At 58.8% G+C, this 23,682-nt stretch overlaps 1 protein-coding gene across 4 annotated transcripts; it reads left to right on the top strand.

Moving 5' to 3' along the window:
* Positions 1-178: 178 nt before the first annotated feature.
* On the top strand, positions 179-23,556 carry SOCS7 (suppressor of cytokine signaling 7). Of its 4 annotated transcripts, XM_056362405.1 has the most exons (10): positions 188-1,128; positions 6,840-6,904; positions 10,069-10,173; positions 11,005-11,106; positions 11,899-12,029; positions 12,455-12,623; positions 15,697-15,825; positions 18,719-18,854; positions 19,165-19,322; positions 19,625-23,556. In XM_056362405.1, exons 1-9 carry the CDS (start codon positions 269-271, stop codon positions 19,283-19,285), a joined length of 1,818 nt encoding a protein of 605 aa, XP_056218380.1. In that variant the 5' UTR covers positions 188-268; the 3' UTR covers positions 19,286-19,322; positions 19,625-23,556. The 4 variants fall into 4 exon arrangements, with proteins under 4 accessions (XP_056218384.1, XP_056218380.1, XP_056218381.1 ...); XM_056362406.1 differs by lacking the exon at positions 11,005-11,106; XM_056362407.1 differs by lacking the exons at positions 10,069-10,173; positions 11,005-11,106.
* The last annotated feature ends 126 nt before the right edge of the window (positions 23,557-23,682 follow it).

The raw sequence follows: 23,682 nt of genomic DNA, 5'->3' as shown, positions 1-23,682 counted from the left end.
GTGGGTGCCGGGGCAGAGAGCGGGACCCCGCGGCCGCGCTCCACCTGGGGGTTGGGGGGGGGGGGGGGCAGCGGGCAGCCTCAAGACGGGGGCGTGACCTCGGCTACCGGAGGGCGTGGTATCGGCGATCGGGGGCGGGGCTGGGCGGCGGCGGAAGTGGGGGGGCGTGGCGGCGCGCGGCCGGGGCCGCGGCGGAGGGAGGGCGGGGGGCCGCGGCGGCGGGGCCCGGTGCGGCCCGGGCCCGGGGAGCCATGCGGCGGCCGTAGCTATGCAGCGCGCCGAGCTGCGCGAAGGGGAGGCGGCGGCGGCCGCCGCGGCCTCTTACCGGGTGCTCAGCCGCCTGCTGGGCTATGGGGCCGGCCCGGAGGCGGGCGCGGCGGGCGGCGCCGTTACCGGCACGGCGGGCGCGGGGCTGCCGGGCCCCGGCGGCGGGCGGCCGGCGGCGGCGGCGCTGCCGGGCGGCGGGGCTTTGCGGGCCCCGCGGCCGCCGCCGCAGCTGATGGTGTTCCGCAACGCGGCGGAGGGGCGGCCCGGCGAGGAGGGCGGCCCGGCGGCGGGCGGCGGCGGCGGGGGCCCGGCGGGAGGCGGCGGCGAGCTGCTGTGCCCGCGGCACCGCTGCGCGCTGGAGCCCAAAGCGGCGGCCAGGTGGGGGGCGGCCCCGCCGGGGGGGCTGGAGCTGCAGCTGGCGGCGCTGGGGCTGCGGCCGCCCGGGCTGGGGGCGAAGGGGCCGGCGGGCTGCCCATGCCCCTGCCTGGGCCCGCCGCCGCCCGCCGGCCCCGCCGCCGAGGAGACCAGCGACGCGCTGCTGGTGCTGGAGGCGCTGGAGCCCGACGAGGCCGGGAGCTGCTCGGAGGAGGAGCCGGGGTCCCCCGGCCGCGGGGCTGCCCGCGCCGCCGGGAGAGGGGCCGGCGCCCCCCCGCCCCCCGCCGGCCCCGGGGGCCCCGGCGCCAGGAAGGGCTCGCTCCGGGTCCGCCTCAGCCGCCTCTTCCGCACCAAGAGCTGCAGCGGCGGCTCGGCCGGGGATGCCGCCGGCGGGAGCGAGGCCCGGCGCCCCGCGGAGCTGCCCGCCTCGGCCGGCAGCCTGACCGACGTCTGCGGGGCCCGCGGCCGCGAGCAGGAGGCGGGCAGGTACGGGGGGGCCCGGGGCTGGGCAGGGCCGGGGGGGGGGGGTTCGCCCCAAGGGCTGAGCTGAGTTGGGGATCCCCGGTTCTGAAGGCTGAGCTGGGCTGGGGGGGGGTCGCCGGCCCGGGGAGCTGAGCTGGGTTGGGGGAGGTCACCCCAGAGGCTGAGCTGGGTAGGGGGTTCCAGGGGCTGGGCTGGGGGGATACATGGTTCCAGGGGCTGAGCTGGGCTGGAGGGGTCCCCGGTTCAAGGGGCTGGGCTGGGGGGGGGTCGCCCCAAGGGCTGAGCTGGGCTGGGGGGGTGTCACCGGCCCCAGGCGCTGAGCGGGGCTGGGGGGTGTCCCCGGCCCTAAAGGCTGAGCTGGGCTGGGGGGGTGGTCCCCGGTTCCAGGTGCTGGGCTGGGGGGGGTCGCCCCAAGGGCTGAGCTGGGCTGGGGGGGTGGTCCCCGGTTCCAGGTGCTGGGCTGGGGGGGGTCGCCCCAAGGGCTGAGCTGGGCTGGGGGGGTGTCACCGGCCCCAGGCACTGAGCTGGGCTGGGGGGGGTCCCCGGCCCTAAAGGCTGAGCTGGGCTGGGGGGGTCCCCGGTTCCAGGTGCTGGGCTGGGTGGGGTCCCCGGCCCTAAAGGCTGAGCTGGGCTGGGGGGGGTCCCCGGTTCCAGGTGCTGGGCTGGGGGGGGTCCCCGGCCCTAAAGGCTGAGCTGGGCTGGGGGGGGTCCCTGGCCTGGGGGCGTTCCAGGGTGGCAGGACAGGCGCTGCAGGGAGCCGGGGGACCCCCGGGTTGATGGCAGCACAGGATGGCAGTGCAGTGAGGCTGGTGGCCCGGCGCAGGTGCCGTCCCCCCTGGGCACCGCGGCCTCCCTCGGCTCCGAGCTGGGCTTGGGCCACTTCCAGCAGCTGCCGAGGCCTCGTCTTGTGCACGGGGTGGGCGAGCGCAGCTGGAGCCTGGCGGAGGCACATGCAGCTCCTGGCAAGGCGGATGGTGGAAAACCATCCGGGAGCAGGCCCGGTGGGGCGGCCGGAGCCCCGGGATGCCACGGCACCGGCCGAGCGAGGAAGTGCTGTGCCCCTCCGGTGACGCTGTGCCCAGAGCTGAGGGGCTGGTGTTTCCTCTCACCCTCCTGCACCGCGCAGAATGGTTTCCTGTGGCTCACGAGCATCACGGTTGGGCTCCGGCGTCGGTGGTGGCGGTGGGTGCTGCCGTGGTGGCTCTGCTGTCCCCCTGTGCCGTGGCCGGAGGGAATGCTGGCAGCCCGAGGTTGGCTGGGTTGTGCGTTAGGCTGGAGGGACAAATTGTGGGATCCCGGGTACCCCCTTGTTCCTCAGCCCCGCTCCGTTGGCTCCGGCACGCCTTGCCTGCTCCAGCCTCGTGTTTCAGCGGGAGACACGAGCTGCTTGATGCCGGCTGCGGAGGGTGAAGGGCTGAGCTGTACCCGGCTCTGGTTGGGGTGGGTGTCCCATGCTCCAGAAACCACTTTCTGTAGCATTTCCAGCAGCAGAACTGGAATTCTTCATGGAGGAGGCAGGGACAGCCCGCCCGGCAGCAGCATTAAATAATTGAATGGAGCCTTGAGTGTGACAGCAGGGTACTTCCCCTGCGGGGTTAATTAACCTCCTGTGAGGCTGTCGGGGATGTTGCCTCCTTAGTGCAGCTGCAGACCTGTTGATGGGTTGAACAGAAAACTTTCTCCAGGCTTGCTCTGAAGATGTTGGCCTTGGGTCAGGTGTGACCCACTGGGCACTTTGGCAGCCCAAAAGGCAACCGGGCTGTAGCAGAGGCCAAAGTGACCTCCCCTTGGAAGCAGAGGATGGGTTCCGAGATGGGCCAGCCACGGCTCCGGGTGTCAGCTCCCAGCCCTGCAGCTGCTCGGGGTGTTTGAGTCCTCCCTCGAGCTGCTGTGCCCGCGAGGAGCCCCGCTTTTGCATGTGGGGTAGGGAAACCATTTTATACAACGGCTTCGTTCCCCACAAATGACTAAATGGGCCTCAAACAGTAGCGAGCCGCGTTGCCTGTAATGACATAATGTTTTGCTAATGGGCTCGTGGTTTATTCCGTCCTTACGCTTGAGGAGCGCCCGGGACCTCCCAGCGCTGGCGTTGGTGCGGAGCTGGCACCGGTGCCCCGGCCGGTTGGGAGTGGAGCAGGACCCATCACCATCGGGGTCCCCCCTCCGCTCGGGGAGTGTCGTGGTCACTTCTTGCTCTGGCATCGTGCAACTCTGCAGCGCTAATTAGGCGATATTTTAACAAAGGTTACTTCAAGGTGCCTGATGCAGCAACTCTAGCGGTTCAGGGATGACTTCCCCGCTTCCAGTTCCAGCGGTCCCTCTCCTGCTGGCGAGGGCTGGCTTGTTTGAGCCGGGCTTTTTGCGCCCGTGGAACGCAGCTGCTGGTGTGCTGGCATCTCTCCAGCACCTCGGTGGGATGGTGTCTGCTGGCTCCGAGGTCTGGCCCCGCTCTCGCCAGCCAGGACGTGTGGTTTGGGATGCTGGGATGCTCGTGGTCTCCTGAGGAGGGTAGACACGGTTTAGGGAAGCTGGGCTTGCTGGGAAGCGAATTTTCGGCCTCGGCAGATGGTGATTTTCTTTTCCTCCCCTCCCCGTTGCCCTGGTCCCTCGGTTTGGAGGTGTGTAGTGCAGCGACTTGATTTCCCGCTGTGGTTTTTGCCAGACTTTATACTGTGCTGCTGCGTGCTGTCTGCTGCTTTGCACCCGTCTTCACGGCTTGACTGAGGGGGGGACACAGACGATGACCTTCCCTGGGTTCTGCAAAGAGCTGGAGGTTGTTGCCTCCCAATGCATGGCCCCCATTAATATAGGATGGGCCTGGCGTTCATTGTGAGTCGCTGCTGCCATCGCTTGTGGCTGATGAGGTGGGCTCAGAGCGATTTTTGGGTTAATTCACAGCTCTGCTTGCTATCGGGCTCTTATTCCTGACTTGCAAGTCTCTCTGCAGGCTGCTGGTGAAGTGCTCCCTTCATCTGCGATGGGCGATACCTAGTCAGGCTCTTCCTTTAAACATCCACAAGGAGCCGAATTCCTGGTATTTGGAGTTGCTGCCTGGGCTTCCCATGGTGGTGCTGGTCCCCGAGGCAGCATCGGTGCACCACTGGCTCCCGCCTGCAGCAGCAGTTGGGAAAGAAACCAGCCCCATTACCTAAAATGAATAGCGGGGTTCTGCTGAGCTGCAGAAACTCAGTGTGGAGATACCAACGTGTGGCTTTTCAGCCAGGACTTGGGTGTTCAGTAAAGACTCTGTCGGTGAAACAACTTTCTGGAAGCAGTTTGGCCGTCAAGGTAGCTGGAGGGAAAGGGGACGGGGTGAGGCTCTGCAGATGGGTGGGCGCAGGGACATCTCGGCGCCGGCCAGCATCTGCTGCGCGTCCCTCGCTGGGTACCCAAGTCTGGTAAGTTAGTTGTGGTGGTGACCTTGGGTTTTTTAACATGTCTCCACGTTATTACATGTATAAAGTAGCACAGAGCCAGCCCGGGTGGCCAGGTAAGATTTGCCGTAGTGATAACGAGGCAGTGCCTTGGAATGAGCAAAGGCAGCACCGTGGGAAATGCCGGCCGCTATTACAGAACTGGTGGGTAACTGACCCTAAAAATCCTTATTTGCCGGAGCTCGAGGGGTTTCCCAGTTCTGTGTGCACAAATCTGTGCAGAATCTGACCACGGCGTTCACGGCAACGTCCACCTTTGGCTTTCTCCAGCTCTGCAGGGCTGCGCTGATCCAAGGCAGCGGCACTCGGGTACCGGTCACATGTAATTGCTTCTCTGTGGGTTTCGGCGTCGTTTGGATACTGCTGAACTTGAGGGCAGGAGGAGGAAGTTTGGAAGTATGTTGTTTTGGTGGAGGCTGAGTTGGGAGGTGGAGGATTCAGTCCACGTGAATAGTTTCTTGTTCTCTCCCTGCTGCTGATGTGAGCTTGCAAGAGATGAGAAATCTCCAAAATCAATGACTGTAAAATGTTGGCATAAAACATAGCTGTTTTGGTAACAGCAAAATGCCAGCAGTGCTCCTTTCCATCTGGCTTAGTGGGTGGGAACAGAGCTGTTACTATAATGTTAGTTGATATTAGTCCAGAAGTGTAATTTTGTGTATGTGTGGCTGATAATTGGTGAATTGCTCTCCTTTGGGGAAAAAATCCAGCCCTCAAATAGGTGCGAGAGCCTTAAAATGAAAACGCTTCCAGACATTTTCATGGGGTTTTATCTATCGTGATGATGAGTGTTCCTTAGTATTTTTATTTGAAAACTTACAGTATTCAGCCTTTCTTCACAGCTGTGCGACCCAGGGATGTGTCTGGACGCAGACACGAGAAGCATTTGGTCTGTGCTGGGAGGAGAGGAGGGTGCACCCGTCTGCTCTGCGCTGCCAGGGCTCGTCGTGCACAGCCACATGAGCCCGGAGCTTGGGTTTCTCCTCCCTGTGGGGCCGCTGAGTTGCATCTGCTCCGTGCAGCCCTTCCAGGCGGGCGGCAGATCCTTGCTCCGAGCTGGTTTTACCCGAAATTTTGTCCGGCTTTCGCAGGAGGCTGTGAGCAGAGCTGGGGTCTGAAGCGCAAGGCAGGCTTCGGGGGCAGGTTCAGGGGCAGCCGCGTGCTGGGGCGCGAGGAGACGTCCGAGAGGAACAGAGCCAGCCCCTGACAGCCTGCTGGGTGGTGTGTCCCGGCGGTGGGCAGAGCTGGTCTCTGAGCTCTAGGTCTTGGTGGTGCAGTTGCTGGGCTGGATGCCATGGGACCAGTTTCCCTGGCCAGCGCAGTGCGGTTGTGTTATTGAACTTGGAGTAACCCTGGCTCTCCCAGTACAGACCTACAGGTTGCCCAGTGCCGGGATGGGCGTTGCACGATACGCTGTGGGTGCTGGAAGGACCTGCCTTTGTCGAACCTGCGGCTCGTGAGGGCTGTGCTTGTGCTCAACTTTGTTCTTGTGCTCCTCTCTTCGGCGGGAGCGAGTTTCTGGCACCGGGAACACGTTTCTCGCCTCGCCTCAACCGCGGATTCAAGTCCTGAGGGTGCCATACTCTGTGCCTCAGTTTACCAGCGTTTCCTCTGCCTAAATCTGGATAAAGCCCTTTAGCATCGCAGTAGGAAGGTGCTGGAAGGAGTGCTTTTGTGTGGGGAGAGCACAGGGCTGGCTACAGTGTTGTTATAAAACTGCGGGTTTGGAAAACGAGCTTCACGGGAATTGCTGGTATTCCTGGGGCCTCAGAGGTGTGTTTTGAGCTGGTTCCATCCATCTCGGTGCTCTGGGTTTAGCTCGCCTGCCCTGCACCTGCATTTTGAATGCCTTTGGGGACACGGCATCCTCCGAGCGACGCGCTCGCTCCAGGCACAGCCCCTCATTGCGCAGGGACCGAACCTGTTTGTCGAAGGCGTTTGGCAATGCCTGATCCGGAGGAATAGCGTGATGCCTGTTGTGAAACAGCTTCTTGGCTCCGCTCACCATACTTGCTTGGGGTTTTCTTTCCAATGACTTTATTAATTACCTAGTTAGAGATTTGCTTCGTAGCAGGACGGAGACCTAGCTTTACTGGTTGGCTGCCCTACTTAAGCCAAAGCGCTGCTCTAGGAGTTGAATAAACACGCAGCGCTGAGCCGTCTCAAGGTTCTGTAAAGAATGGTGAAGGTTCCTCTGGTCTGAGAAGGTCAAGCTGCTTTCTGGTGGGATGCCTGGCGTCTCCTCACCTCTACTAACGATGTCTTTCTTATTTCCGATAGGAAACACAGACTGACAAGAACTCAAAGTGCCTTTTCCCCGGTTGTGTTCAGCCCCCTCTTCACAGGTAAGGATTTGCAGGGTTTGCAAGGTTTGCAGCGTGGCGTTTCATTTTGCTATGAAAAGAGCAGCATGTGCTCGATGGTGGATGCTGAATGTTGCCTCCGCGTGCAACCCGGGATCTCTGTGAGGTGTCCCTCTGCCCTGCTCGCCCTCAAACCCTGCCCAAGAGGAGCCGTAAAGAACGTGGCTGTTGCAAGTCAGCGTTTTGCAATGCGTCCTGTTGAAACGCCGGGTCGAGCCGGGCTCTGGGAGGTGATGGTCCTTTCTCCACGCAGGGCTGTTTGCAGCCAAGTGGTTTGGAAAATCCCCTGTAGAGCAAGTGCAGTTGGGTGCTTCCATCCTGCGGTTTGAGGGGGGCTGAGGGCAAGCCCAGCTTCCCTCCTGGATGGCACGGCAGCATCAGCAGCTCTGCTGCACGACAAGCTCTGGGAATTGAAACCTCTTTGGGGGAGCATTACCTTCTGCTGCATGTGTCTCCCTGCGTCCTGCTGGTTTCTGACCTTCCCTTTTCTGCTGGAGGGAGGGGGAAGTTGGCTGGTCGGTGAGTGGGGTGAGGGGGGAGTCCTGCTCTGCTGGCAGCTGAAAGCTGTCCTGCTGAAAAAGCTCCCAGTCACAGTCATGTGCCTCTTCTGGTGTGGGCTCGTAGCCAAAACAGCGCTAGCCACAGGGCCAGGGGCTTCCTCGGCAGAACCGCGTCTCAAAACATGAGTAGGAATCTAAAGTCACAAGTGAGTATTTCTCAGCTGCGTGTGGTTTTACGTGGCGTGTTGGGAAGGTCGCGTTCGAAGTAAGTTCACGCTGAGGGTCTTGCTGCGGAGCAAGGGGACCAAGATGTGACGTGTAGCAGCAGCCGCCCTCGGAGAAGCCGGCGGGTAGGGCTGGAAGCCACCTCTTGCGGCTCGGTCGGTGCGTGGCAGGAGGCTGGAGGGCTCAGGGCAGGGGCTGGTGCGTGGTTTGTGTTCCCAGGGAGGGCGAAACCCGCTGTGGAGAGCAGTGGTGAAGCCGTGCTGGGAACCGCTTGGAATTGCAGAGAAGTGACCTTCGAGGCAGAGCATGTGTCTGACTTGCCCAAAACTAGTAACTGGAAGCTTCTGATCCGCTCCTGCGGGTTCTCGTGGCTCGTTCAGCTCTTGCAGAGCGGAGTCACTTGGGGGTGACTCAGCCGTGGTGGTGGTGCCTGTTCTCTCCTCCGCTCCCGCATCCCCCCCAGCCGATGCCTGGATCGCGGGGCGGCACACGAGGACGTGCTCCTTGTGTGATGTGGCTTCCTCTGAAGTGTCGTGTGCGTTTATTTAGCAAATCGAAGCTGCTGAAAGCAAAAGCTGCTTCTGCTGCTTTGTCAGCTGTTGCTAGGGGAAGTTGTGGGTGTAAAAACCGTAATTCTGCGTGCGGGTGGTAGGGGTGCATGGATGTGTGCGCAGAGCTGCTTTTCCTCCAAACGAACAACACAGGAGAACCTGGAGTTGGCAAATTTTTGCTCTAAATTTGTGGTGTTGATCTGATTAATTGTTAGCTTATCCTATTAGCTGTTTTTAGAATTACTGACAGCAATTTTTGCCCGTTGGTGGGACAGTGGCAATGCCCTCATAGTAGTTTTTCCTTTGCAGAAGATGGTGGAAGCATCTCCAAAGTGAATATCTGGATCTGAATTGCTTTGGTTTGTTGTTGACTTCAGGTTTACACCGCTGAGCTCTCGGTTTCTTTCGCAGCTGCTCTGTAGGGGATTTTCTGAGACTGGGACCGCCAAAGTGGGACAGAATTCGAACGCTGGGCCCAACTTGGATGAGGTTTTTTTGGTGATTTGCTTTCAGCTTAGTGTGTGGGATGAGGGAAGGGCTTCGGGGAGGCTGTGCTCCCCTTTCCTGACCTCTCCTTGGGCACCTCTTGGAAACGCTGGCTCCGTAATCCCGCTGCAGCCCCTGCTGCGTTTGGCAGGATTTGCAAGCGGAATCAGCGCAGCCCCTGTTAGTCTGGTTACCCTTCGGTTTTGTTTGTACAAGGTGAACGCGGGCCAGCCGCTTCGTTTTGAAGGTGTGGAAATGAAAGAGTTGGCTGTGTGCACCCGTGTGTGCTCACACCCTTCAGTCCCCCGGGGAGAAGGCACCTCGGATAATAACCCACCCTAAATACTCCTCTTAGCATCGCTTATTAATAGACGGGACTTTTAAAACCGGGGGGGGGGGGGGGGCGGGGAAGCTGAGTCAATGTTGTCCTGTGTTATGGACGGTAAATACATTGCCAGGCGCTTGCCAAGAGGCGGGCGACGCTGCGGACGGTATCTGGAGCAGAAGAGGAGTTCCCTGCCCACAGGAATTGAAATCTAAGGCAGCCAGATTTTGTTGTCCTTGAGACTGTGGTTCGGATGGTTGGGATAACTTGGTTTCAGTGGCGGTGGTTCATCAGAGCCTGGTTAGACTGAATTTTATTTTTTTTTTTGGGGGGGGGGGGGGGAAACATGCCATGGCTGCGGTAGCACCACTTAGGGGTGTCTTTAGGATTTAGGTGTTTTCCTTCAGACTCTCTATCAGTCCGTTATCAAGGCTGATGCTTTGACCTTGATTTGATGGCTTTGTTTCTCTGCCGTGATTTTAGACTAATTTTAAGCTTTTCTGGTTTTCAGTTAGACCTCTTAGTTTGTGTCATTGTTTTCCCCGGTCTCCTGGATCCAAAGCTTTGGGGCTTCAGTGAATTCCAGGGATTTAATGTAAAAGCCTGTCCAGCTCCCTGGTATTAATTTTAAGAGCTGGGACCGTCCCAGCCTTTGGGGTAGAAGGTATTTGTCTGATCAGCCAAGGCACTTGTAGGGCAGCTGAGATCAGCACTAACAGGAGAGGTACCTTGGCGGGTGCCACGCAGACCTGTGCAACCGTTCCCCAAGCAAAGTGCGGGCGCTGGAAAGGTCTCTGCTGCTGCCGGACTCGGACTGGGATCGGGCCCGCGTACGGGTGTCGTTCCCTTCTGCCTGACCTTCGGGCTGCGGTAGCAGAGCTGAGCAGTGTCTCTGAAGCGATGCGGCAGGGCGACTCGATTTGAAAACTGCCAACAGGATCATCTTCCCAACCCTGCGGAGGTCACTGCCCCTTCCCCTCTCCCCCCACTCCCCACGCTGAGCCTCTGCGTGCCCCGGCGGAGGTGCAGTACTAACGGTCTTGCTCCACCAACCTTCAGGTGAAACAGTGTCACTAGTGGACGTGGACATCTCTCAGCGAGGACTGACCTCCCCTCACCCTCCGACTCCACCGCCTCCGCCGCGAAGAAGCCTCAGCCTGCTAGGTACCGTCCCGGAGAGCATCCTTTGCCGCGTGTCCCTCCGGGAGCGTAGCGGCTGCCGATGTGCCCGCGCAGGGATGGTGGAGGAGCGTCCTGAGGGTCGCTGGCGGCGGGCTCGCTGCCTGCTCGTCTGACCCCGTAACGTGCCTGCTCACCCTTCCCTGGCAATAGGATTTTTTTGCTGTTGGCTGAAAGCTTCTCTTAGCTCAGCCAGGAAGGGAGGGTGCTGGTGGAGCGATGCGAGGTGGGAGGGAAAGTGCTGGTTTTGTAGCATTTCTGCTGCTTTTGGAAACTTTCCGCCCCTTCCTACCCATCACCCAGCGGGGCTGGTTCCTTGCTGTGCTCTCCAGTCGGTGGAAGTGGAGGTTCCCCGGGTTGTTGCTGCACGAGGAGCCTGGCTTAGCTGCTCTGCACCCTCCGCTGGAGGAGGCTCCCCTGCACAGGAGCAGCTCAGGATGGGTGAAGTCAGCCTGAGCCAGCAGCACCTTGCCCTGCACATCCCGTGTGCTGAGCCTGTGACGTCTCCTGTTAACGCCTGTCTTGTGCTGCAAGCTGCATGCGAGGAGCTGGCTGGGCTGGAAAACAGTCTCCTTCAGTCCAGGAGCGCGTGTGGGCGTGCATGTGTGTGTGCGAGGCTCCGAGCTGGTGGGAAGCAGCAGCAGCAGCAGCCCCTGCGCTCAGGAGCGGGAGGAGGATGGTGAGCTGTGGGTGGGAAGCTCCATCTTCACCTCTCCAGGCGGTGCTGAGGGCCGGTTTGCTGGAGCCGTGTTGTCAGGCGCAGAGCTCGCTCGCTTTCCTGTTTTCTGAATCTCTCTTGCCTCTGTTCTCTCCTAGATGATATCAGTGGGACGCTGCCTGCATCTGTCCTAGTGGGTCCAATGGGTTCCTCCTTGCAGTCTTTCCCTCTGCCTCCGCCTCCTCCGCCCCATGCCCCAGGTCAGCTTAGCTCTAGCAGCAAGGCTCTGGCTTCCCCTTCAGGGGTCTGGACGCTGGGGGGTTTCTTGGTAAACTTGAAGGCAGCGCTTCAGGCTTCAACAGCCACGGTGCCGCCTGCATCGCCTGCTCAGTCCTACGCCGCCGAGTGCGCAGGCACTGTGGTGTCCAGGCTCTGGTTTCTGTGGCGTTGGCTCTTGTTGCCCGCGGTAGTTTTGCTGAAGCTCGTGATTGCAGCAGCTTTATCCCCAGTTCAGCATCTCCCGTTTTCTCGGGTTCCTCCGGGGGGTTTGGCCGAAGCGCAGCCCACCCCGCTTTGTGCCGTGTCACCTAACGAGAGGCGGCGATGTCGGAAGGTGGGAACAGGGGTCAGGGCAGGAGCCCCAGCTTTGACAGCCAGCCTAACGGCACACCAGGATGCTTCCTGCGCCCCGACCCTCTTGCTTTCGGTTTCCTTCAGGACCCCGGGGGCTTTAACTGCCCCCTTTTTCAGGATGCGTGCTCGTTCCTTCCAGTCTGTGCCACCTGGCACATCATCCCTTGCCTTCCCTCCGAGCTAGCGTAAGGAAATAGCAGGTGAAGGCACCGAGTCACCTTGGAAGGGCCAGGTAGTGACTCCCGCTGTGTCCTTCACCAGGACATCGTCCTCGCGTCGGTCAGCCCAGCTCCCTCCTCCACGCTGCAGCTCTGCCCCTCCTGCCCTCCAGAGCTGTGCGAGGGGGACAGGGCGACCGGTCCTGGGGGGGGTGAGCTCCCCACGGGTGACCGTGGCCTGGGCGCTCTCTCCCTCTGCAGACGCCTTCCCACGGATTGTCCCGCTGAGGCCGATGGAGGCGATGCCTGGCCAGCCCGCCCCGCACCTGCAGTGTCCCCTCTACCGCCCGGACTCCAGCAGCTTCGCGGCCAGCTTGCGGGAGCTGGAGAAGGTAACGGCGCCGTGGGCTGGTGGCAGCAGCCGGGAGGGAAAGGCTGTGTGTCTCGGCTCTGGTTTTTGGGGGCATCATCCCTTTTACAGACTTAGGAGTGTAAGATTAGGATGGGACTGAAAAAAAAAAAAAAGCCTCCTGCCTTTCCCCCGGTGAGGCCTTTGAGTCTAGACGAGCACTTTGTTGTGCATGGAAGGGGTGGTGTGGTCTCGTCTGGTCTTTCCCCACTTCTGGGTGGTAAGGGATGTGATGGTGTCCAGGAGCAACGAGTCCTGACCACCCATACTCCTGGGCAGGTATCACCAGGCACTTCCATTTTGACATTTAAAGGGGATTAACAACAAGAACAAATCATACTGCGTTTGGTTGCTGATAAAATCTTCCTTGCTAGCTTCTGCTGACGTTCTGGCTGTCTCCTTTGCTAGTGCGGGTGGTACTGGGGACCGATGAACTGGGAGGATGCAGAGATGAAGCTGAAGGGGAAGCCGGACGGATCCTTTCTGGTCCGAGACAGTTCTGACCCCCGTTACATCCTGAGCCTCAGCTTTCGGTCGCAGGGCATCACCCATCACACCAGGATGGAGCACTACAGAGGTAAGAGCCACGGGTGGTTCTGGGGGTGGCGGAGGCCTGCGGCTGGGGACCAGTCTGATCTTAAGGTCCCAAGAACGGCGCTCGGGGCACAGGGCTGGCAGGAGAAGGGGGAGCAGCAGCAGCATGTCCTCGCTCTTGTGGTGAGGTTCCGCAAGAGGCCTTAGAAGCTGCATTTGACTTTGCTTCTTATGCCTCAAGCAGCGACTGTCCTTATTAACTCTGAAAAATTGGGGAATACAATTCCCTGTGCCTGTCCTCAGGCCTTGCTTTGGAAAACTGGATCCCATGCCGTTGGGATCCGATGTCACTGAGATGGGATGTGCAGCAGGAGCCATCGCTCGTGGCTGTCTGTGCTTCCCAAAACAGAGCTTGTTTCCCCGTGAAATGAGAAATGATCTCCTGACATTGTGGCTCGTCACCTCACCTTGCTCTCCCGCTGCTCGAGGGATGCTCGGCGGTGGTACTGGCTGCAGTCGGTCCCAGGCTGAGCCTTTAGCTCCACCGTGGTGGGTTTTTATTCCGAGAACTCTCGGCGTGCTGTTTGTGCCCTTTCTTCCTGCTGCGCTCACCCTCCTGCGTCGGGCTGCTTCTCACCTCGCCCACGCGCTTTGTCTGCTCGTCTTCACATGTGGTTTTCTGCATTGAGCTGTCGTACAGACACCTGACCTCAGGCCGAGGGAAATGCCCGAGGGGCTCAATGCACAGGGGGAATCTGCCCTGTAACCAGTGGGCAAGCTTTAATAACAGCTGCCTATAGCGCCTTGTCATTAAATGGCCCTGCAAATAATGGGTTCTGAGGCTTCCCAGCCAACCTGCTGCAGAAAACAGTGGTTTGCAACCTTTCAGAGCAAAGCTTCTCTTTTTCTCCTTTTTGCCCTTGCCCCGGGGATGCCACTGTTGTCGTCTTCCACCGCTGCTAGCAAAACCTGGCAGCACTTCTGGTCTTGAGCCCCTCTGATGGGAAGATGCCCCAGCAGTAATTCTCGCCCATCTAGAGCCAGTTCCCCTGTCCCTGACCATTGCGTAAGGAGGATTTTCATCACCCTGTCTTTATAGAAATTACAAGAAGCTCTTGCAGCTGGAGGAGATGTGAGGCTGCCTGTACAGTGGGTGCTTTTTCATAATTGATCTTTGGAGCAAACTTCTTTTGCTGCTGCTCTGCTTTCTTATTTTGGGGCTGGGATACATCCGTTCTCGGAGCTGCCTTAGCCCGGTGTCCTTCCCTTCCCTCAGGCTGCCCTCGCTGCACGGGTGAAGGTTGGTGCTGCCACCTTCCCTAGAGCAGCGCTCCCAGCCGGGGCACTGCATCAAGGATTTCAGGTTTGGGTGCAGCGCTTCGGTCTGTGTCGGCAGCCCTGTGCCCACCCCCCGCCCCCCAGGACTGGCTGCCTTGTGCTGAATGTGCTGCGGCACCACGGAAAACTGCAGACCTGAGCACTTCGATAAACCCGTGAAGGTGACAAATGGTGAGGCTGGGGGAACAGGGAAGAGAGAAATGCTTGACCTTCAGGTCTCAGGTAGATCAGATGAAGAAACCAGATTTTCTTTGTCTCTTTTTTCAGGTGGGCTGGGGAGGCTGGTTTATACTTTGTCCTTTGCATCTACTGGCCACTTTTAAGGGCTCGTTCAGATCCAAGATTCCCAGGAAGGATTACTTATTTTTCTGCTTGTTGATCCTGGATGTTTAGCAGGCTGGCCCAGGGCAGGGATGAGAGGCATCTTTTCCCAGTAGAGCCTACCCGACCTAGCTGTGGGGGAAGAAGGAGATGTGTTATAAATTTTGTGGGCTGGATGGAGCCCCTCTCCACCCTGTAGAAAGCCGCGAGTGCTGGATTCCCTGCGGAGCTGCTTCCTCTGGTTTTTCTGTAACAGGATGGTGCTGGGGGAGCTGCTCCTCCAAAAATGTCCTTGGTCTGTACTATGTAACTGGCTACCTCCGATGTGGCTGCCCCTTCTCCCGAGCACAAGTTCTTTACGTGGATACAGGGTGTTTGCAAAGTTACTCCGCCGCCGTTCTCGCTCTGGGTTCCGGCGCTGGTGCGGATCGGTGGTGTCGCACACCTCCTGCCTGGCTCCTGCTGGGCTCCATCCACAACAGAGCCCTTGTTTTCCCCTTTTTTTCCTCTTCCCCGTGAAGCTCCGCTCCGTGTCAGCTCTACTGGGGTGCTGGCAGACCCGCGGACAGAAGGGGAGGTACGGCGGGGCTGTGGGCAGCGCTTCGGCACGGGGAGGGGGATAAGCGGCTGCGTTTTGTTGCAAGGAGGGAGCGTCTGGGAGGGATGGTGAGACTGGGCTGCTCTGAGGCTTAAGCTTAACCTATTTAGAGAGCCGTACAGAGGCTGGAGGGCCCACTTTCCCCGTGCCGCCTGTCTCCAGTTTCAGTGTTTGCCGCTTGAGCTCAAGGCATACGCCGTGTCGGGTGGCAGCACGGGGAGGACGGTATCGCTGTGTCTTGACCCCGGCTCTGGCTTGATGGTAATTTGAATTAAGGTGTTTGGAACAGCTGGCAAGAACGTGAAGCTGCTCCCGGGTCCGCTTTGAAATAAGCGATCGCTGACAGCCGGAGAGCTGGCAGAAGAGGGCCGCAGCACCCGGGTCGCTGGTTTTGCACCCCTCTGTGCACAGGCTTTGCCGTGACGCACTGGCTTTCTTTGGGAGTGCTGGTGGTGGGATACTGTGGAGGAGCAGGGGCATCTGCTAATGCCCTGTTAAAGGATTTTTTTTTTTTTGGTAGTTGTTTTAGTAGTTGAAGTTTTAGGCGCAGCTGTCACTGCAGGCTGTCCACAAGTTCCAGCAAGCCTGGCTTGCGGCCGTGCGTGAGTTCCAGCGCTCACCTTGTCATCTCTCTCTGCGTATCCTCAGCTCTTGGAGAGCACTGGATCCAGTGGGACAGCGTCCTTGCAAGCTGGTGCCACTGGTGTTTCCTCTTAGTGCCCTGCCTTGTCCCAGCTCTACGGGAAGCAGCCAGCCTGGGGCATCCACCTGGCCTTTGAGAACATCGGGCTCGTGACTCAATGTCTCCTCGTGCCACTGGCGCTCCTATAACGTGAAACCTTTTCTGTTCTGTTGGAAGGGACCTTCAGCCTGTGGTGCCATCCCAAGTTTGAAGACCGCTGCCAGTCTGTGGTGGAGTTCATAAAGAGAGCAATCATGCACTCCAAAAACGGGAAGTTTCTCTACTTCCTCCGATCCAGGGTTCCAGGTGAGTCTCCTGTGCTGAGCCTGGGGGCTGCTTTGCTCTGTGATTACTGCCGGTCTGTCCTAGAGAGCCCGTCTCGGGTGGCTTTGGTCTGCTGCACTCAGTGCCCTGCTCTGCATCCTCGCCTGCTGACTTCTCAGAAGGCTCCTGAGGAGCAGACCCCTCGCTCGGCAGCTGCGCCGCTTGCTCGTGGTGCTAAGGTGACTTCCCCAACCTTTCTTTTCAGCGGTATGGAAACGTGGGTACCGTCTCGCACTGTGACAAATGGAGCTGGAGACTGGAAAACTACTCCCTCCACAAGCAATTATTTGGCTACTAAAACTCTTGCTGTCTTCCCTCCCCCAGTCTCAGCGGCGCTGCCCTTACGAACCGCTCCCTGCTTTGTAGTTTCCCAGCTCCCCCTTAGCTGAGACCCACCGGGGGCTGTCGAGGAGACGCGTTAAGCTGAGCGTGTGGGAGCATTTCCAAGCGTGAGCTCAAAGTGAGCCTCAAGCAACAGATACTGTAGATTCAGGGTCCCTTGGGGGGGACCGTGGTGCCGGAGCCCATCGACAGGCAGGTGCTTGCAAACGAGGAGGGGAGTGTTAGTGAAGCTTTGTTGAAGCGTGTTTGATTGCGTGCTGTTGGGATTGCAGAGGGCTTGTTTCCCCATCCGTCAGGCTCTGGTTCCTTAAATGGGCTCACATCTCCCTCCTGCTAAATCCGGGCAGGCGACAGGACCGGTATCTTCTGTATTTGTTTATTTTTCTGGTTTTCACTCCTCTGTCCTGGTGTACCAGAAAGCTAGCCAAAAAATCCAACGTGAAAAGAAGGGAAGAGTCTGTGCCAAATCGGCAGACGTGCCCCTGACTTGTGAGAGAGCAACAGTGGGGGACAGGATTGGGAGGGCGGGTGAGCGGCGATGCTCTGAACGGAACAGAGCAGGAGCGGGGATGCTGCTGCGGTGAGGCGGGTGGCGGCAGCGGAGCAAAGAGGGGCAGGACTGAGAAGCGTGGGAGGATTGCTGCAGTGCATCTGCAAGTGAAATTACAGTATATTTGCTCCCTATCCGTATTGCCATCGTGCCTGCAGGCCCTGCTGGTGACTGTAACGTCTCCATGGCACCGCAGCATGGACAGGATTCGGCCTGAAGAGTTTTGGGTCTAGAAGAGGCTGGAGGGGAGGAGGGATGGGATGTTGCCTCCTCAGGATTCCTGGCGGGGCTGGAGTCGCAGCCCGGAGCTGTTCGGTGTTGCCCTCTGCTGCAGACACCACCAGTAACTGGAAAGCTGATTTATAACGTGGCCATGCTTTGGGGAGGAGAGGGATGTAAAGCCAGCTTTGTAATGTATCCTACCTTCAAAAAACACTTTCAGCTTCAAGATCCTTTACCTTTCAGATCCTGAGATCGCTTCCCCCTGAGAGCAGGGCTTCGAGGGCTTAGGACTCCAAGCAAATACCTTAGAAAGGACTTGCTATAGGAAAATATCGTGGAAAAAGAAAATAATCCCCCCCCCAGACGGTGCAGTGCACCTGCTGAGGAGTCCCTTGCTGCCTGGTCCCCGCTCTGAGCCGCCAGCCAGCCGTGCTGCTGGCTCTGGGTCCAGCATCTCTCCGTCGGGGTCCAGCACCTCTCCATCGGGGTGCAGCATTGGACCTGGGCGCTTCTTAAAGAGTCGCTGCGCCTTGATCCTGGAAAAACCAAGTCTCGCAGTGACGCCTGATCTTCAGCGGGAGAACACCGAGGATCTGCATCTCCCCAGTGTGCTCGTTAGTGCTGTTCTCCTGCTGAAATGTTAACGGCTGCTCGGAGGAGGGGGCTGTTTCCAGCTCGCGTCTGGCTCCTGGCAGCGAGGCATGTGGCTAGCACAGCGTGCGGAGCTCGTGCTGCGTCCCTGTAGCTGCTGGCTGAGCTCCCAGAGGCTAATTCCTTTTTGGTAGGAGAATAAGGATGGGGTGGGAGGGGGGAGAACCCAGCCTTCAATTGATTGCTGTTCTTTGCTTTCTCAAAAGCTGGCTCACAGCTTCCTGAGCTGCCTGGAGCAGTTTTGAGCCCATCTTAGTGTGAAGAGCTTTCCCTTTTCTCCTTTCACTCCATTGCCCTCAGAGACAAGCCAGCAGGAGGGGGTTAGAGTGTAACTAGCTTTGAATCCTTCTGTAAAGACAGATAAAACCTTGTGCTGTGAATGAACCCAGCTCCCAAAGATCCTTCCTGGTGCTCCCGCTGACCTCCGGGTTCTGTGGGCTCGATTGTTGCTCTTAACTTTGGGGGAGGAGGAGGTTTTTGGGGGGGGTGGCGGGATGCAGCTCGCTTCCAGCCCTGCGAAGCTGCTCCTTGCGTGGGGCGCTGGCTCGAGCGAAGCTGCCGCCGCCTCCGCCTTTGTGCCCAGCCTCGTGACCCCAAGAATGAACAACTCTGGCGTGGCTTGAGCTGACCAAATCCCCCAGCTTTTTAATGCCTTGCTAGAACCACCCGAAGGATTGTGCAGAGCAAAGCCTACGTGCCGGTCAGGCTGCCTGCCTTCTCCTCTGGTTTTCATCTGCGTCCTTTGGAAACCCTGTCGCTTCTCAGTATAAAGCGATGCTTCGTCTACTAGCCCTGGGCGAAGGGGGGTGGTTAGGAGCTTGCGGGGTCCCGGGATCTGCTTTTCCACGGGCATCCCGTGACATCAGAACTGTTGCGGCCTTGCGAGGAAGGCTGGAGATACCTTGCAGCCAAAGGGGCATCACCCCTGGAAGGTTTGACTCCCCAGTCCCAAGCAGGGGGCTCCTGGGCAGATGCGCTGTCAGCCGCAGCCTTGCAGAGAGCTCCGGTTCCCAAGCACCAGCTTTTCCTTTCTGGATCAGTAGTTGGTTCCTTTCTAATATCACCCTTGTCTCAAAGACTGCTTTTCTCCTCCCCCCCCCCCCCCCCCAGGTCTGCCTCCAACGCCTGTCCAGCTCCTGTATCCAGTCTCCAGGTTCAGCAACGTCAAATCCCTTCAGCACCTTTGCCGCTTTCGGATCAGGCAGCTGGTCCGAATAGATCACATCCCCGAGCTGCCGCTGCCCAAGTAAGTCTGGAGGGCTGGCCGGGGGGCAAGGCTCCTCGGTTTCCCCGCTGTGACAGCATCTGCGTCCGCAGCAGGGGCTCTGGGAGGGAATGGTTGACACCTCTTCAGCCTTGGGACAACCAGATAAATGTCCCGTGGTGCGTAGGGATGCGTGCGGGAGTGGCTCGGGTGTGGGGTTACCTGCCGGGTACCGCAGCCTTGGGGTGCAGGCTGCTGTTCCTGCGGGAGGTGGGGGAGGTTCTGGTCGTCCTTTGTGGAGTCTGGCATGGCTGTGGCTCAGGGTTAAAGGTCCTGCCCGTTCCTTCCCCAGGCCCCTGATCTCCTACATCCGCAAGTTCTACTACTACGACCCGCAGGAGGAGGTGTACCTGTCGCTGAAGGAAGCTCAGCTCATCTCCAAACAGAAGCAGGAGACTGAATCCTCCACGTAGCGAGGCTGCCTCACCCATCTTGTTGCTGTCACTGATGGTACGTGCGCGCCCTGGTCCGTCCCCCATCCCATGGGGTCAAACGTAAGTCGTGCGGTTCCCCCTCATTGCAAAAAAACCCACAAAACCCTCCCGACGGAATCGTGGCTATTCACTCCATGGTCTCTTACCGTTGCCCAGCTTTCCCTGGGGAGGGCAACAAGGCTTCTGGTACTTCCTTGTGCCTATTTGTGCCCACACAAGCCTGTGCTCGCTCTCCTGCCAAAGCAGCTGCAGTCTGGGGCAGATCCTGCCACATCAAGCGGGGTGTTTGATCCCCGTCCCCTCTGTCTTCCCCACCAGGAGTTTGATTGTTGCCATCCTGTAGCCCAAGTCAGGCTGTGGTGGGGAGGAGGCACGCGACGGTGAAGCCTGCTTCTGCGGTGCCGCTTCTGCTCTCAAGCTCTTTTGTACAGAGAAGAGGGTTCAAGACTCCTAAGAAGCACAGCGGGACGGGAGCAGGAGCCTCAGCTCCTGGCTGAGGGAGAGGGGTCTCGGAGGCAGCTGAGCCCGGCTCGCGGACTCCTTGCAGATCAAAGAATGTCATGGCACTATTTACAATTTTTTGAAAGTTTTATTTTTGATGTCGTCTACTTTTTTTTTTATTATTATTATTATTTTCAGCATGAGAAATACTGTCTTATGATCAGCTGAATTTTATGATCCTCCCTTGGAAACTTCAAGGTGGGGAGATAGAAAGAGAGAAGGGGACTCTCTAGGAAGATCCGCCCCAGGCGTTACGGCGAGACTGTTCGTCGGTCCTCACCAAGACGAGATGCAGCTGGAGAGCTGCTTTGGAGGCAGGCTGAGCCGGAATGAGATGCAGCTCTGTGGAATAACCTGGGGAGCATGGAGCTCTGCGCAGCAGGCAGCTGCACAGCTCCTCTGCTCTCTAGGGTTTGGAAGAAGAGGGCCAAACCTAGTCTTGGGCAGCTGAGCTTTGCAACTGGATTTGCAGGGTGACCCTATATGCTTTTTAAGTTGGGCCCGAGGAAGAAAGAGCATATCAGCCGTTTGGATGTCGCCGAGCCTTCTGCCAAAGGGGAATGGTTGCTGCTGCGCTGGGGAGCAAGGGCTGCTCCTCCTCGTTCCCTTAGCAAACACTGGAAGATTTCGCTGAAACCCCGTGAGAAGTGGCAGGCAAGTGGCAGAGCTGCTGCTGTGGCCGTGGCAGCAGTCCACGGACCAAAGGGACTTGCTACAGGGATCTCAGTCTTGCAGAGCCGTGGGACGTGCACTTTTAGCCTTTCTCTGGCTGTCTCCAGAAGCTGTGAATGAAGTGGCTTTCTGTCGAGCTGCGAAGGACCTTGATCAGGAGCTGCTGGGGCATTAAGAGAAATCTCTAGGATGACTCGGAGCAAGGAGCAGGTAACTGGGAGTTCTCCCGGAACAGTATCTGATCTCTGAGCTTGCCTGCTGCTTCCTCCTCTCCCTGGGCTGTCTGTGGAACCACAGCAGTTCAGAAACGGTAAAGCCAAGAGAGGTGGCAGCTCTCGCTGTGTTTCTGGGCTTGGCACAGGCTGAAATACCCTCCCTGCCCCCTCAAATCCTGGTCTGCCGTTCCATCCGCTGCAGCCAACTGCAAAGAGTTTGCATTTCATGAAGTTTTAAAGTTCTCCTGAAGCGGTGCTGAGAAGAAGTCTGGAGAAGCACCTTTCCTCCTGTATTTAAACAAGCAAATGTTCCCATGCCCTCGACCCGAGGGAAGGAAACGCTCCATCCTGCAGCAGCAGGGTCTGAAGATGCGACACGTGGTCCAGGTCTGCGGATCTGAGCTCCGTGCCCTGTCAGCCGGCTGCCGTCGCGTGGGAGCTGTGAGGACTTCGGTCTTGCCCTGCCGAGTGATCTGTGTCCTTGAATTAGACACAGCCTTGTGGATCTTACAGCAGCTTGGAAAAATTCCGGTTGTCTGCCTCTGCCAAGCGTTGCTACAACGGGTGCTACACGAATCCTGCCCTCCCTGTCATCGCTGTCACCTCTGGCCTCAGTTTTGGTCTTGGAGAAAAAGTACGGTTTTTTTAAAAAGGATTTGGCTTCCAGAGAAAACTAATAATTAAGCTTCAAAATCTGTAGAAATACCTCATGGGACACTACTCGCTACTGACTTTGTGTTGCGTTGTTGGGGCAGTGGTTATCGGGACGGGGGAGCTGCCCCAAGACGTGCTGAACAGCATATCCTGACCCTCGGGGAGGGGGGAGCTAATTGAGTCCACGGCTACCGCGGCCCCTCTGTGCGGGGACCAGCATCCTCCGCCGCGTCCCCTCTGTGCGGGGACCAGCATCCTCCGCCGCGTCCCCTCCCCTGGGCTGCAGCCCTGCAGCTCACACCGTTATCAGCGGAGCCTGCGAATTGACGCAAGGGCTTTGGCTAAAGCGCACAGCAAGTCGGGCAAACGTTGGCGGAGGGAAAAGCCTCTGTGTTTGTGCAGGTGAGACTCCAGTGTCTGCGCCCCTGGCCCTGCTGCATCTTGGCTGGCCGTGTGCTGAAGATCCGAATTTTCCAACTGATCCATATGCTGGAAAGGAAAACCTTCCTAAGAGCCAAGCCTGGTCTGATGCTTGAAGTGTCCCAGCTCCGTGCCAGCCAAGAATGGTGCGCCTGGTGCACGTGAATCCTGCCAAGCTTCTCTCCAAAAAGAGACCCTAGAGGCGAGGAAACGATGACGTGGGCCGGGGTGTGTGAGATGGGGGACCCGTGAGCCTCCCCTTGCCGAAGCTGGGGAGAAGCTGGTCCTCTCCCTGCGTGACGGTGGCGGCAGTGTTTTCACTCCGTTCGGGGCGCGGGCTGGGTTTGGGAAGGGAAAGCAGCCGAGCTGGGGAGCAGAGCAGGGAAAACTCATGCTGGTCAGGCATCAGGAATCGCCGCAGAGCCCGTCCTGCCCATGCCTGGGGTGAAAACGCACAACCCTGCTCCGCGGTGGGTCAGGAGAGCCGTCCTGCGCTGCTCCATCCCCTGCCCCGCTGGGGGGCTCCCCGTGGGGGTGGGTGGGATGGCTCTGCAGCCTTTGGAGCTATTGAAGGAGCAGCCAGACTTTAGGGGCAATACTTGAATTACGTGTGTTTGGTCGGCTGTCCCTGTCCTTGGGAGGACTTCTCCCCACAGCCTGCCGGTGCTTCTGCTGTTACTTGAACCATGTGCACGGGGGAAGGGGCGGGGGGAAGCAGACCCCCCAGGTGGAGGCCAGCCCCAAGGCTTTGGATCTGTCCGTGGCAGCTGAAATGACGGAGGGAATGTGCTTTGGGATGTTGGCTAGGGAATGGTGGGACACCAGCGTGTCCTGCTGATGTTCCTGGGGTCGGCTGTAGCTGCACGAGACCCTCCTATGGATCCGCACGCACGGGGAGGGGGGGGGGGGGGGGTCTGCTTGGCCATGAAGGTGGCAGATGCTCTCGAGCATTCCCCGGGCTCTGCTCCACCTCTCCTTGCTCCGAGGCAGGCAGGAGAGCTGGAGCGTGGGCAGCACCAGCCCGCTGCCGGTGGCTGGTAGCGCTGGATAAGATCCCAAGGTTAACTGTAGTTAACAGCCTCCTCTTGAAATCCGTTTAAAATAAAGCTGTTCCTCAAGTTCCTTCCCATCTAGGTGTAATAAGGGGAGGGGGGGACCTGCTCTGCCGTTTGGGCATGGCAAAAGGTTCGGAGGTTTTGTTCCGAGGCTGGATGCGAGTGGAGCAAACGGAGCGGTCTCTGCCGAGGAGGTGATGGTCTTCGTGGACGTGGGTGACCTCTCCGAGAGGTCCTGCAAATCCCCAGCCCCGTTGGTATCCTGCCTGGAATGGTTTCGTGGCTTGGTTCTGGAGGCTGCGCTCATCCTGCTGATTTGGAAGAAAATTTTATAGCCTCCTTTGTCCAACCTTGAATTCTGCAGAGGTTGTTGCCGTCCTTCTCCCTCGATCAGGGATCGGCGGCAGCCGAACAACGAAATGGACCGGTGAAAACTACCAAAGTGCAGAAAGTGCCCATGGAAAAGCTCATTTTCCAGCCGGAGATGGTGTTTTTTTTTTAGCTGGATGGGTGCAGCCTTCAGCCGTGTAGTGTAGCTGGTATCAGGTTGGCAAGATCCCCCGGCACCGTTTGCTCCGGGGGGTGGGGGTGGCTCCCACCCCTCTCCCTGCAGCATTTCGGGGTGGGGGCTCGCTCCTGCACTGTGACGCTCAGATAAGCCGGGATGATTTTCTTGCGTGGAAGTTTTCAGCTTGGGCTTGACCTCATTGGGGCCAGAAGAAGGCGGGGGGGGGGGGGGGGGGCGGAAAAAAAATCATCCTGAGGGTGGGAGGGAATCGGTGGTTTTGGAAGTACCAGGCACGTGGCACTTACATACCTGGCCAGTTTTTCAACCCTAAAAGTGTTTTTCATAGGGACC

The sequence above is a fragment of the Falco biarmicus genome, chromosome 17 (genome assembly GCF_023638135.1).
Source record: "Falco biarmicus isolate bFalBia1 chromosome 17, bFalBia1.pri, whole genome shotgun sequence".
NCBI classification, from domain to species: Eukaryota; Metazoa; Chordata; class Aves; order Falconiformes; family Falconidae; genus Falco; species Falco biarmicus.
Note: the sequence above shows the minus strand (reverse complement) of the source record. Positions and strands in the feature narration are given on the sequence as shown.